Source organism: Heterodontus francisci, chromosome 7 (genome assembly GCF_036365525.1).
Source record: "Heterodontus francisci isolate sHetFra1 chromosome 7, sHetFra1.hap1, whole genome shotgun sequence".
NCBI lineage: Eukaryota > Metazoa > Chordata > Chondrichthyes > Heterodontiformes > Heterodontidae > Heterodontus > Heterodontus francisci.
In genome coordinates, this window is record NC_090377.1 from 58,697,029 (window position 1) to 58,710,286 (window position 13,258).

At 44.7% G+C, this 13,258-nt stretch overlaps 1 protein-coding gene across 4 annotated transcripts in view; it reads left to right on the forward strand.

Moving 5' to 3' along the window:
- The first annotated feature begins 466 nt into the window (after nt 1-466).
- Nucleotides 467-13,258, forward strand: part of LOC137372007 (RNA-binding motif, single-stranded-interacting protein 1-like) — a 511,784-nt gene continuing 498,992 nt past the window's right edge. The window contains exon 1 of one of the 4 annotated variants that reach the window (XM_068035256.1): nt 467-762. In XM_068035256.1, the coding sequence (XP_067891357.1) occupies nt 655-762 (108 nt within the window). In that variant the 5' untranslated portion in view covers nt 467-654. The remainder of the gene's footprint in view (nt 763-13,258) is intronic. The other 3 variants (XM_068035255.1, XM_068035254.1, XM_068035257.1) reach the window with 3 other exon arrangements.

Genomic DNA, 13,258 nt, shown 5'->3' on the forward strand with positions numbered 1-13,258 from the left:
TTCTAGTACGTAATTTGTATCTTCTACTACTTGTTCAATGTGCTGCTATTTTCTCATTCCATCTGTCTGCTCCCATCTCTACCTCTAAGGGACCAAATGTTTACTTCAGTCCCCCCCACTTTTTATATACTTGTAGAAGCTCTGATAAATGGGCTAGTTTACTTTCATTCTATTTTTCCTCCTTTGAGCAACTTTTTGGTCACCCTTTTGTTGGTTTCTAAAACTCTCCCAATCCTCAGGTATACTACCCTTTTCATAAACTTATGCTTTTACTACTTTAGTGCTTATAAATGCTGTTTTCTTTTCTGGTGACTGATCCGGATTTACAGTGCAGGCGGTGGCCGGAGATTGGCTGGAAGAGGCCGCACTTTTTGACCATTCGTGGCCTCACACTGCCCGGGGGGGGTGTATCTTGGTTCGAGCCGCTGGAAGCCCAGTGCAGCGCGGGTGGTTCATCAGCTGGGACTTGCGGCTCTTTGAGACACTAACAGCAGGAACAAACACGAGAGTAAACGATTCAGAAAAATACGTTGTATTTGCCCGCCGGCTCCCAAGTGGTTCCGTCTCCGCTTCCTTTGCCAAGGCCGTGGCTGGTCATTGGAAGCGGGGCCACGAAGCGCCGAGCGGAAAAGTGAAACCATCAGAAACAGGAATATGGAGAGCAAAGTGAGCATGGAGCGAAACTGTCAGAGGAAAGGAGATCCGCAGGCAAGTGACAACAGAGGCGAGGAGAAGTGCGTGACTGTCCAAAAAGAGAGCAAGGTATGATTATCACACCGCAAAATTCACGCTCTGCCCTCCCGCAGATGGTGCTTCGAACTTTATACAAAGCAGAACTCAAATTACAAGCTGATAACTTTAAAAAAATAACCTCTCTGCATTTAGTTCAGAACGTTATGACTTTAAGGCTAAAAGTCGTAGGGGGAAGCTACTAGCTACAGTTGTTTGCCAAAACTTAAATGGACACAGTACTTGTCAGTGTATTTGTATTTGAAATAGGCTTTAATCACAGGCATTGACTATGTACTAGGAAGGGGATGACCAAAATAGATAAATGTTGCGCCATTCTAGTTTTGTATTGTGCTGATTTGGTAGTCTGTGCATCATTTCACCAGACTGATACATTGAACATTTTCAACATTAGAATTGGTGTGTATGATATATATCTTACTACATATTGCAACCAATTGCAAACCAGCAAGAACCTGGTTTAAAGTGTGTCTATTTCAACGCCAGGAGCATCCGGAATAAGGTGGGTGAGCTTGCAGCATGGGTTGGTACCTGGGATCTCGATGTAGTGGCCATTTCGGAGACATGGGTAGAGCAGGGGCAGGAATGGATGTTGCAGATTCCGGGATTTAGATGTTTCAGTAAGAACAGAGAAGATGGTAAAAGAGGGGGGTTGTGGCATTGTTAATCAAGGAGAGTATTACAGCGACAGAAAGGACGTTTGAGGACTCGTCTACTGAGGTAGTATGGGCTGAGGTTAGAAACAGGAGAGGTGAGGTTACCCTGTTGGGAGTCTTTTATAGACCTCCGAATAGTTCCAGAGATGTAGAGGAAAGGATAGCGAAGATGATTCTCGACAGGGGTGAGAGTAACAGGGTAGTTGTTATGGGGGACTTTAACTTTCCAAATATCGACTGGAAATACTATAGTTCGAGTACTTTAGATGGGTCAGTTTTTGTCCAGTGTGTGCAGGAGGGTTTTCTGACACAGTATGTAGACAGGCCAACCAGGGGCGATGCCACATTGGATTTGGTACTGGGAAATGAACCCGGCCAGGTGTTAGATTTAGAAGTAGGTGAGCACTTTGGTGACAGTGATCACAATTCGGTTAGGTTTACCTTAGCGATGGGCAGGGACAGGTATATACCGCAGGGCAAGAATTATAACTGGGGGAAAGGAAATTATGATGCGATTAGGCAAGATTTAGGATGCATAGGATGGGGAAGGAAACTGCAAGGGATGGGAACAATCGAAATGTGGAGCTTATTCAAGGAGCAGCTACTGCGTGTCCTTGATAAGTATGTACCTGTGAGGCAGGGAGGAAGTTGTCGTGCGAGGGAGCCGTGGTTTACTAAAGAAGTTGAAGCGCTTGTCAAGAGGAAGAAGAAGGCTTATGTTAGGATGAGACGTGAAGGCTCAGTTAGGGCGCTTGAGAGCGACAAGCTAGCCAGGAAGGATCTAAAGGGAGAGCTAAGAAGAGCAAGGAGAGGACACGAGAAGTCATTAGTGGATCGGATCAGGGAAAACCCTAAGGCTTTCTATAGGTATATCAGGAATAAAAGAATGACTAGAGTTAGATTAGGGCCAATCAAGGATAGTAGTGGGAAGTTGTGTGTGGAATCAGAGGAGATAGGGGAAGTGTTAAATGAATATTTTGCGTCAGTATTTACAGTAGAGAAAGAAAATGTTGTTGAGAATACTGAGATTCAGGCTACAAGGCTAGATGGGATTGAGGTTCACAAGGAGGAGGTGTTAGCAATTTTGGAAAGTGTGAAAATAGATAAGTCCCCTGGGCCAGATGGGATTTATCCTAGGATTCTCTGGGAAGCTAGGGAGGAGATTGCAGAGCCTTTGTCCTTGATCTTTATGTCGTCATTGTCGACAGGAATAGTGCCGGAAGACTGGAGGATTGCAAATGTTGTCCCCTTGTTCAAGAAGGGGAGTAGAGACAGCCCTGGTAATTATAGACCTGTGAGCCTCACTTCGGTTGTGGGTAAAATGTTGGAAAAGTTTATAAGAGACAGGATTTATAATCATCTTGAAAAGAATAAGTACATTAGAGATAGTCAGCACGGTTTTGTGACGGGTAGGTCGTGCCTCACAAACCTTATTGAGTTTTTCGAGAAGGTGACCAAACAGGTGGATGAGGGTAAAGCAGTGGATGTGGTGTATGTGGATTTCAGTAAGGCGTTTGATAAGGTTCCCCACGGTAGGCTATTGCAGAAAATACAGAAGTATGGGGTTGAAGGTGATTTAGAGCTTTGGATCAGAAATTGGCTAGCTGAAAGAAGACAGAGGGTGGTGGTTGATGGCAAATGTTCATCCTGGAGTTTAGTTACTAGTGGTGTACCGCAAGGATCTGTTTTGGGGCCATTGCTGTTTGTCATTTTTATAAATGACCTGGAAGAGGGTGTAGAAGGGTGGGTTAGTAAATTTGCAGATGACACTAAGGTCGGTGGAGTTGTGGATAGTGCCGAAGGATGTTGTAGGGTACAGAGAGACAGATAGGCTGCAGAGCTGGGCTGAGAGATGGCAAATGGAGTTTAATGCGGAAAAGTGTGAGGTGATTCACTTTGGAAGGAGTAACAGGAATGCAGAGTACTGGGCTAATGGGAAGATTCTTGTTAGTGTAGATGAGCAGAGAGATCTTGGTGTCCAGGTGCATAAATCCCTGAAGGTTGCTAACCAGGTTAATAGGGCTGTCAAGAAGGCATATGGTGTGTTAGCTTTTATTAGTAGGGGGGTCGAGTTTCGGAGCCACGAGGTCATGCTGCAGCTGTACAAGACTCTGGTGAGACCGCACCTGGAGTATTGCGTGCAGTTCTGGTCACCGCATTATAGAAAGGATGTGCAAGCTATGGAAAGGGTGCAGAGGAGATTTACTAGGATGTTGCCTGGTATGGAGGGAAGGTCTTACGAGGAAAGGCTGAGGGACTTGAGGTTGTTTTCGTTGGAGAGAAGGAGGAGGAGAGGTGACTTAATAGAGACATATAAGATAATCAGAGGGTTAGATAGGGTGGATAGTGAGCGTCTTTTTCCTCGGATGGTGATGGCAAACACGAGGGGACATAGCTTCAAGTTGAGGGGTGATAGATATAGGACAGATGTGAGAGGTAGTTTCTTTACTCAGAGAGTAGTAAGGGCGTGGAATGCCCTGCCTGCAGCAGTAGTAGATTCGCCAACTTTAAGGGCATTTAAGTGGACATTGGATAGACACATGGATGAAAATGGAATAGTGTAGGTCAGATGGTTTCACAGCTCGGCGCAACATCGAGGGCCGAAGGGCCTGTACTGCGCTGTAATATTCTAAAAAAAAAAATTCTAAAATCAGTAACTTTTACATTGTCATTGTTTTCAAACTAAATGTGCAGCCAAACAATTAGATTAGAATTAGGATATTACAGCGCAGTACAGGCCCTTCGGCCCTCGATGTTGCGCCGACCTGTGAAACCATCTGACCTACGCTATTCCTTTTTCATCCATATGTCTATCCAATGACCACTTAAATGCCCTTAAAGTTGGCGAGTCTACTATTGCTGCAGGCAGGGCGTTCCACGCCCCTACTACTCTCTGAGTAAAGAAACTACCTCTGACATCTGTCCTATATCTATCACCCCTCAACTTTAAGCTATGTCCCCTCGTGTTTGCCATCACCATCCGAGGAAAAAGACTCTTACTATCCACCCTATCTAACCCTCTGATTATCTTATATGTCTCTATTAAGTCACCTCTCCTCCTCCTTCTCTCCAATGAAAACAACCTCAAGTCCCTCAGCCTTTCCTCGTAAGACCTTCCCTCCATACCAGGCAACATCCTAGTAAATCTCCTCTGCACCCTTTCCAAAGCTTCCACATCCTTCCTATAATGCGGTGACCAGAACTGCACGCAATACTCCAGGTGTGGTCTCACCAGAGTTTTGTACAGCTGCAGCATGACCTCGTGGCTCCGAAACTCGATCCCCCTACTAATAAAAGCTAACACACCATATGCCTTCTTAACAGCCCTATTAACCTGGGTAGCAACCTTCAGGGATTTATGCACCTGGACACCAAGATCTCTCTGTTCATCTACACTACCAAGAATCTTCCCATTAGCCCAGTACTCTGCATTCCTGTTACTCCTTCCAAATTGAATCACCTCACACTTTTCCGCATTAAACTCCATTTGCCATCTCTCAGCCCAGCTCTGCAGCCTATCTATGTCCCTCTGTACCCTACAACATCCTTCGGCACTATCCACAACTCCACCGACCTTAGTGTCATCCGCAAGTTTACTAACCCACCCTTCTACACCCTCATCCAGGTCATTTATAAAAATGACAAACAGCAGTGGCCCCAAAACAGATCCTTGCGGTACACCACTAGTAACTAAACTCCAGGATGAACATTTGCCATCAACCACCACCCTCCGTCTTCTTTCAGCTAGCCAATTTCTGATCCAAAGCTCTAAATCACCTTCAACCCCATACTTCTGTATTTTCTGCAATAGCCTACCGTGGGGAACCTTATCAAATGCCTTACTGAAATCCATGTACACCACATCCACTGCTTTACCCTCATCCACCTGTTTGGTCACCTTCTCGAAAAACTCAATAAGGTTTGTGAGGCACGACCTACCCTTCACAAAACCGTGCTGACTATCGCTGATGAACTTATTCTTTTCAAGATGATTATAAATCCTGTCTCTTATAAACTTTTCCAACATTTTACCCACAACCGAAGTAAGGCTCACAGGTCTATAATTACCAGGGCTGTCTCTACTCCCCTTCTTGAACAAGGGGACAACATTTGCTATCCTCCAGTCTTCCGGCACTATTCCTGTCGACAATGACGACATAAAGATCAAGGACAAAGGCTCTGCAATCTCCTTCCTAGCTTCCCAGAGAATCCTAGGATAAATCCCATCTGGCCCAGGGGACTTATCTATTTTCACACTTTCCAAAATTGCTAACACCTCCTCCTTGTGAACCTCAATCCCATCTAGCCTAGTAGCCTGAATCTCAGTATTCTCCTCGACAACATTTTCTTTCTCTACTGTAAATACTGACGCAAAATATTCATTTAACGCTTCCCCTATCTCCTCTGATTCCACACACAACTTCCCACTACTATCCTTGATTGGCCCTAATCTAACTCTAGTCATTCTTTTAATCCTGATATACCTATAGAAAGCCTTAGGGTTTTCCCTGATCCTATCCGCCAATGACTTCTCGTGTCTTCTCCTTGCTCTTCTTAGCTCTCCGTTTAGATCCTTCCTGGCTAGATTGTAACTCTCAAGCGCCCTAACTGAGCCTTCAATGATCCAATGCACAGCAAGGTCCATCAAAACGCAAATGAGATGAATAACTTGAATTTGCATAGTGCCTTTAACATAGCATAACATCCTTCGTTGATTCAAGGAGTGTAATCCGACAAAACAAATGACAACAGAATCAAAGAAGGAGATATTAGAGTCATAGAGGCACAGAAACAGGTCCTTTGGCCCATCGTGTCCATGCCAGCCATCAAGCACCTAACTATTCTAATCCCATTTTTCATCACTTGGCCCATATTAGGGCAGATGACCAAAAATTTGGTTGAAGAGGTAGGTTGAATGCAGAGTCTTAAAGGAGAACAAGGAGCTGGAGAGGTTTCTGGTTGGAATTCCAGAGCTTGGGGCATAGACAGCTGAAAGCACCGGCACCAATAATGGGATGAAAGAAGTCGGGATGGAAAAGAAACCAGAATTGGATGAAAGCAGAGTTCTCGGAGGGTTTTAGGACTCAGAGATGAGAGGGAATTTAACACAATGATGAGAATTTTAATATTAAGGCATTTGGGGACTGGGAGTCAGTGAAGGTCAGCAAACATGGGGTGATGTGTCACTGGACATAGTGCAAGTTAGGATGCAGGCAGCAGAATTTGGGATGAGCTCAAGGTTATGAAGGGTGAAAGTTGGGATGCTGCTCAGGAGAGCATTGGAATAGTGGAATTTGGAGATAACAAAAGTGTGAATGAGGATTTTAGCAGATGAGCTAAGGCATGGGTGGAGAAGGGTGATGTTATGGAGGTAGAAGTAGTAGGTGGTCTTAATGATTGAGAGGATATGGGGTCAGAAGCTTAGCTCAAGGTAAAATAAGATGTGGAGATTGTGAGCAGTCTGTGTCTGTGGTCAGGGACGGGGATGGAATCGGTAGCTAGGGAATGGAGTTTGTGGTGAGGGCTGAAGGAAATGGCTTTAGTCTTGTTAGTGTTTAATTGGAGGGAATTTCTGCTCATTGATTACAAGATGTTGGTGAGGCAGTCTGACACACAAGCATTGGAGGTATTGAGAGAGGTGGTAGTGAGATAGGGCAGGGTGATTTCAGTGGATGTGTGAACTGAATGTGTTTTCAGATGAATCTCACCAAGGGAGCAGCATATACATGAGAAATAAGGGGGGAGGGTCAAGGATAGACCCTTGGGAGACTCTAGAGGTAATGGTACAGGAGTCGGAAGAGAAGGCACTACAGGAGATTGTCCAGCTACGACTGGAGAGATGAAAATGGATAGTCTATCTGTTTTTCGTTGTGTTGATTGACAATACCAGTCAGAACATCAGGAGAACTAACTGCTCTTTGAGTCATACAGTGTGATCTTTTACATTCAATTGGATGATAAAATTCGATTGGATCTTCGTTTAACATCTCCACAGAACCATAGAACCATAGAAAAATTACGGCACAGAAGGAGGCCATTCAGCCCATCGTGTCTGTGCCGGCCGAAAAACTAGCACCCAATCATCCCACCTTCCAGCACCTGGTCCATAGCCTTGAAGGTTAAAGCCCTTCAGGTGAATGTACAGGTACCTTATAAATGAGTTGAGGGTTTCTGCCTTTGATATGTATTTGATCATATCTGTTATGTTAACCATGTTAACCAATAATGGTTAGTTGACGGAATCAGAAAATTCTGACACTTGATTTTTTTTGTTTGCTCTGAACAGCTTAAGCTGCCACCCTAAAAAAGTTATGGCACAGGAGGCCCAGTGTGTCTACGCTGGCTGAAAAAAACAGCCGCCCAATCTAATCCCACAATCCAGCACCTGGTCCGTAGCCTTGCAGGTTACAGGATTTCAGGAGCATGTCCAGGTACCTTTTAAATGAGTTGAGGGTTTCTGCCTCCACCACCAATCCTGGCAGTCAAGTCCAGACATCCACCACCTTCTGGGTGAAAAGGATTTTCCTCATGTCCCCTCTATTCCTTCTACCAATCACCTTAAATCTTGTGCCCCCTGGTAATTGCCCTCTCTGTTAGAGTAGACAGGAAGGACCTGCTTCCCTATCAAGGCCCCTCATAATTTTGTACATCTCAATTAAGTCACCCCTCAGCTTCCTCTGTTCTAAGGAAATCAACCCTAGCCGATCCAATCTTTCCCCATAGCTGCAACTTTCAAGCCCTAACAACATCCTTGTAAATCTCCTCTGTACTCTCTCCAGAGCAATTATGTCCTTCCTGTAAGTGTCCACTGTGTTATCAGTCTGGATTATGTAATCAAGTCCTGGAGTGGATAAGGGTAGTGTAAGGCTCAATTAACAAACTAAATTATCAGTATTATTGTACTCCTCTCAAAGTGTAGACATGTAAATTAACCAATAGTTAGCAGTGATTGATAGGGCCAAGAGTGAATTAATACTAACTGTAGCATTGGTGCAAAACAGTTTTGTTCTACCCCAGAATTGCAGTTATAATGTAAATGCAGCCTGAATATGGAGCCAGAAATTGATCCCTCATGCTCCCTTGCTCATCAGCCAGCATCACACACACAACACAGACACATGCTCTATTTCATTTTGGATCTTCCCTTCTAAATAGAAAATGCTGCTGTTAGAGCCTTTGCCCTTACCATCTTCGTCTACTTCTCCATGGGTGGTTAGAGGTAGAGAAAGGTCATGTTTGAAATGAGGCTAGAGGCCCTTTTGGAACTTGATTAGGATGAATTATAAAAGCGGGTTGCAGCTACTTATGGTCTTTCTGAGGAAACTATCCAAGACATAAAATGGAGCCTTGCCAAACAGAAGTGAAACAAAAACAAGAAATGCTGGAATCACTCAGCAGGTCTGGCAGTATCTGTGGAAAGAGAAGCAGAGTTAACGTTTCGGGTCAGTGACCCTTCTTCGGAACAAACAGAAGTGAAGTTGCCTTGAAGGATATGGTAATTTGTCACGAAAATGTGCTTTATGTCGAATGATGATTTTTAATCCACCGGCTGGAAACCTGAATTGAATTTGAAAAAGAGATTAAAGGTGACTTGATGCTTGCCGCTAAGGATGGCTACCCTAATTTGCATCACTGTACCTTACACATTCCAATACATTGAGATGGAGGGAGCATGTCTGCACAGACCCATCAAGGACAATGACCTGGGGAATCTGAGTGACCACCTATCCTGTTCCTATTAGCAAGACGTGAAGGCCATTCAACTGTCACACCAATGTGCTTAGTTCAGTGATAATTTTCTTTTTTCCACTGACTGGAGATCTGAATTTTTATTTTTTTGAAGAAATGTTAAAAAGAACAGATGAAAAAAGGATGACTTTGCTGGCAGTTTGAGATGGCCACCTAATTTGCAACACATATCCTACATTGCAAGGCTTGTGAGGAGGGAGATGAAATGTTTGCTCATTCCCTAGCAAGAACCAAGACCCGGGAAGTATAAGGGAAATACTGCTAACTACTATGCTTGAATGAGTGAGTGACTGTCATGTGACAAGCCCCTCCCCATCTGCATCTCTCTCTCTCTCTCTATCTCTATCTATTTCTCTTTCAGCTTACGCTTCGAACTCTGCCTGTTGATTGACCACCTTTGCGTACTTCGACTACTATCAGAAACCTCGTCGGAGCAAAACATCCACATCGCTGTCTCCAAGCGACCCACCGAACCAGTCATCTACCTCTTCAAACTAAAAGCCTCAGGACCACTGAATTCAGCTAGAAGCCAGCTGAATCACCAAATGACATGGACTGTATACTCCTTTTTTGTATGGACTCTAACTCAACTAATCTACCTTTCCTCACTCTATAATCTGTGTGTGTGTCTGTAAACCTCGTGTGTGTGTGTGTGTGTGTGTGTGAATGAAAATCGGCACGTAGTTTATTATTTTCATTAGTTCGGTTTAGATACAATAAAGTTAACTTCTTTCTTCATTACACTCAAGAAAACCTGTCGATTGGCTGTTCTCATGATCATAACGAGTAAGTAATCAAACACCTACTGAATTGGCCAGTACATCCACTTTAAGAAAGAATTAAACCTGTTATGGTCAAACAGGGAGAGGGAAAGAAGGAAAGCCCTTTGATCGTTCCTCACCTGACTATAACAGAAATTTGGGGCTCACGTTTGGGATGAAACCCAAAGACAAATGGAAAATTGGAAGCAGGTAACTAAATTGGTCCCTAGCAATAATTTAAAAACTTCAGTACACGTTTTCTTGTGGTTTTCAGTGCTAGAGTACTAAAATGTCCACATTCAAGGCCAGTACCTTACGAGAACAGAGTGAAGTAACTTGGATCAGGTTAAAAGCACTATCTGTTGAAGAATTGAGGAATATAGCTGGGCAGATAGAGATTACTATCCATCCAAAAGCTAGGAAGCCTGAAATCCAAAAACATGTAGCCAACCATTTTAAAACTGACACTGAAGAACTGCAGACAGGTATAGAATCTGAAACAGACAAAGTAACATTAGCTAAGGTACAACTAGAACAGAGGAAACTAGAATTAGAATTTCTGAAGGAGAAAGAGCAGAGATAGTTTCAGGAAAGAGAAAAAAAAAGAGAGCTTTCCAGAGAGAGAAAGTGGAGAGAGAATTCTGGGAAAGGGAAAAAGAGAGAGCTTTCCAAAGGGAGTTAAGGCAGCTTGAACTGAATAGAGGAAGACCCAGTGTACCCAGTGAAGACTCCATTAGTGAGGGAACTATCTCTAGCTCAGGACTGGGTGCTGAGCTTTTAAAGTTCTCCCAGTTGATACCAAAGTTTTATGAGGGTATGTGGAAGCATTTTTCATCTCTTTTGAAAAGCTTACAGAATAGCTGAAGTGGCCAACAGAGAGCTGGACACTGTTATTGCAAAGCAAACGAACAGGAAAAGCCCGTGAAGCTTATTCACTGTTGTCTGATGCAACAGTGCATCAGACTGAGATGACTAAAAATGCTATCCTGGGCGCAAATGAGATAGTACCAGAGGTGTACTGCCAAAAATTTTGAACCCTCTGAAAGTAGACTGAACAAACTTGTCTCGAGTTTGAAAGAGTTAAGCTTTTGACCAATGGATATGGGCACTTAAGATAGAGTCCACCTATGAAAACCTCCAGAGAAGTGATCCTCCTCGAGGAATTCAAAAACTCATTTCCCCTTTCCATAAGAAACCACATGCAGCAACAAAAGGTTCCAAGAGCCAGGCAGGCAGCAATCCTGCTGATGATTATACACAGTCACAAGCCCTTTCCCCAAGGGAAACCCAGTCCCGAATCACCTCCAAAAACCTGAAAAGGATCAAAAGTGATAGGAGGATGAACAGCCATAGACGAGAAGGGAGAGCTGGAAACACAGGGGGCCCTCCTCAGGCCAAAAAGGAAAGTGGTAGAGCAGGAGTAATGCCGGAAAACCTGTGTGTTTCCGTTCTAACAAGGCAGGTCACCTTCGAGCTGACTGGTGAAATTTATGGAGCAAACTCACAGATTTAGTCAGGGTACACCAGACCAGCGCAGGAAAAGGGGCCCTGATGGGAAGCACAGCGGACCAGGCTGTGGCTTTACATGCAGCAGTAAAACCCAGTAAATCTACTGCTGGGAGTGCAGGAAAACCTAACAAAATCCCTGAGAGTTACCAGGATTTTGTGTGCAGTAGAAAAGTGACTCCATACCTCTTGAGTGAGGCGAGTAAGCCCACAGTCATACTTAGGGATACAGGGGCCACCCAAACCCTTCTGCTGGGAAAAGGCATGACCTTTCCCCCAGAGAGTGCATTGAATGCTAGAGTGCTAGTAAATGGTATCGAGGGAAGGTATATGCCCATTCCTTGAGATCGGGTGCACCTGGAGTGCGACCTTTGTTTCAGGATCGGTAACTGTGGTGATAGTATGCAGTTTAACTGTGGACGGGGTCAACTTGCTCCTGGGTAATGATTGGTGGGGGCGAAGGTGGTAGCTTCTCCAGTGGTTTTTGACAGACCAAAAGAGGTCAGGGAGACAGAGCAGTTACATGAAAACATCCCTGGCATTTTCCTGACTGTGTGGTGACCCGATCCATGGTCCAAGAAGCTCCATTAGAGGAGGCTGAACTGGCACTGCAGACAGATGACCCTGCTGTGGTTATCTGAACCATTCTTTGGGCAGCGCAGTGGTTAGCACCGCAGCCTCACAGCTCCAGGGACCCGGGTTCAATTCTGGGTACTGCCTGTGTGGAGTTTGCAGGTTCTCCCTGTGACCGCGTGGGTTTTCGCCAGGTGCTCCGGTTTCCTCCCACAGCCAAAGACTTGCAGGTGATAGGTAAATTGGCCGTTGTAAATTGCCCCTAGTGTAGGTAGGTGGTAGGGAATATGGGATAACTGTAGGGTTAGTATAAATGGGTGGTTGTTGGTCGGCACAGACTCGGTGGGCCGAAAGGGCCTGTTTCAGTGCTGTATCTCTAAATAAAATAAAATAAAAAATAAACAGGTCTTCCTTGGTCGAGACTCAGCAAGCCGACCCAGGACTAAAAAAGTTAGCACAGGCTGCCCAAACTGAAGCTGAAGCAGAGGGAGTTCCAGAGTGCTACTACTTAAAGGATGAAGTGCTAATAAGAAAGTGGAGATCTCTTCACAGACCTGTAGATGAAGAGTGGACAGTGGTTCACCAGGTAGCGATGCCGCTGAGGTACCATAGGGAAATATTGAGAATAGCCCACGAGACTCCAATGGCTGGACATATCAGTATCAGACAAACCCAAGCCCGCATCAGACAACAGTTTCACTGGTCACAACTCCACAAGGATGTGGTGCAGTTTTATAAGTGCCAGGTTGTGGGGAAGCCTGAACCTGCAATAAAACCTTCACCCCTAATTCCCATACCAACTTTTGGGGAATCGTTCAGCAAAGTGCTGGTAGATTGTGTGGGGCCCCTGCCAAAAACAAAAGGGGGCTACCAGTATCTTCTCAGCACTATTGATGTGCCTACCTGATTTCCAGAGGCCATCCCTCAGAAAATTATCTCTGCCAAGGTAGTGGTGGAGGGGCTAATCCAATTCTTCACCCGATATAGGCTGCCTGCTGAGATCCAGTCAGATCATGGCACAAACTTTATGTCCAGTATTTTTCAAAAGGTCATGGGTAATCTGGACATAACCCAGCTCAAGTTCTCAGCCTACCACCCACCGTCACAAGGGGCTTTGGAGCAGTACTACCAGACCCTAAAGACAATGATCAGGGCATACTGCTATGAGTACCCCCATGACTGGGACAAAGGGCTGGGATTTCATCTGTTTGCTACCAGGGACTCACCCAATGAGTCCACTGGCTTTAGTCCCTTTGAATTAGT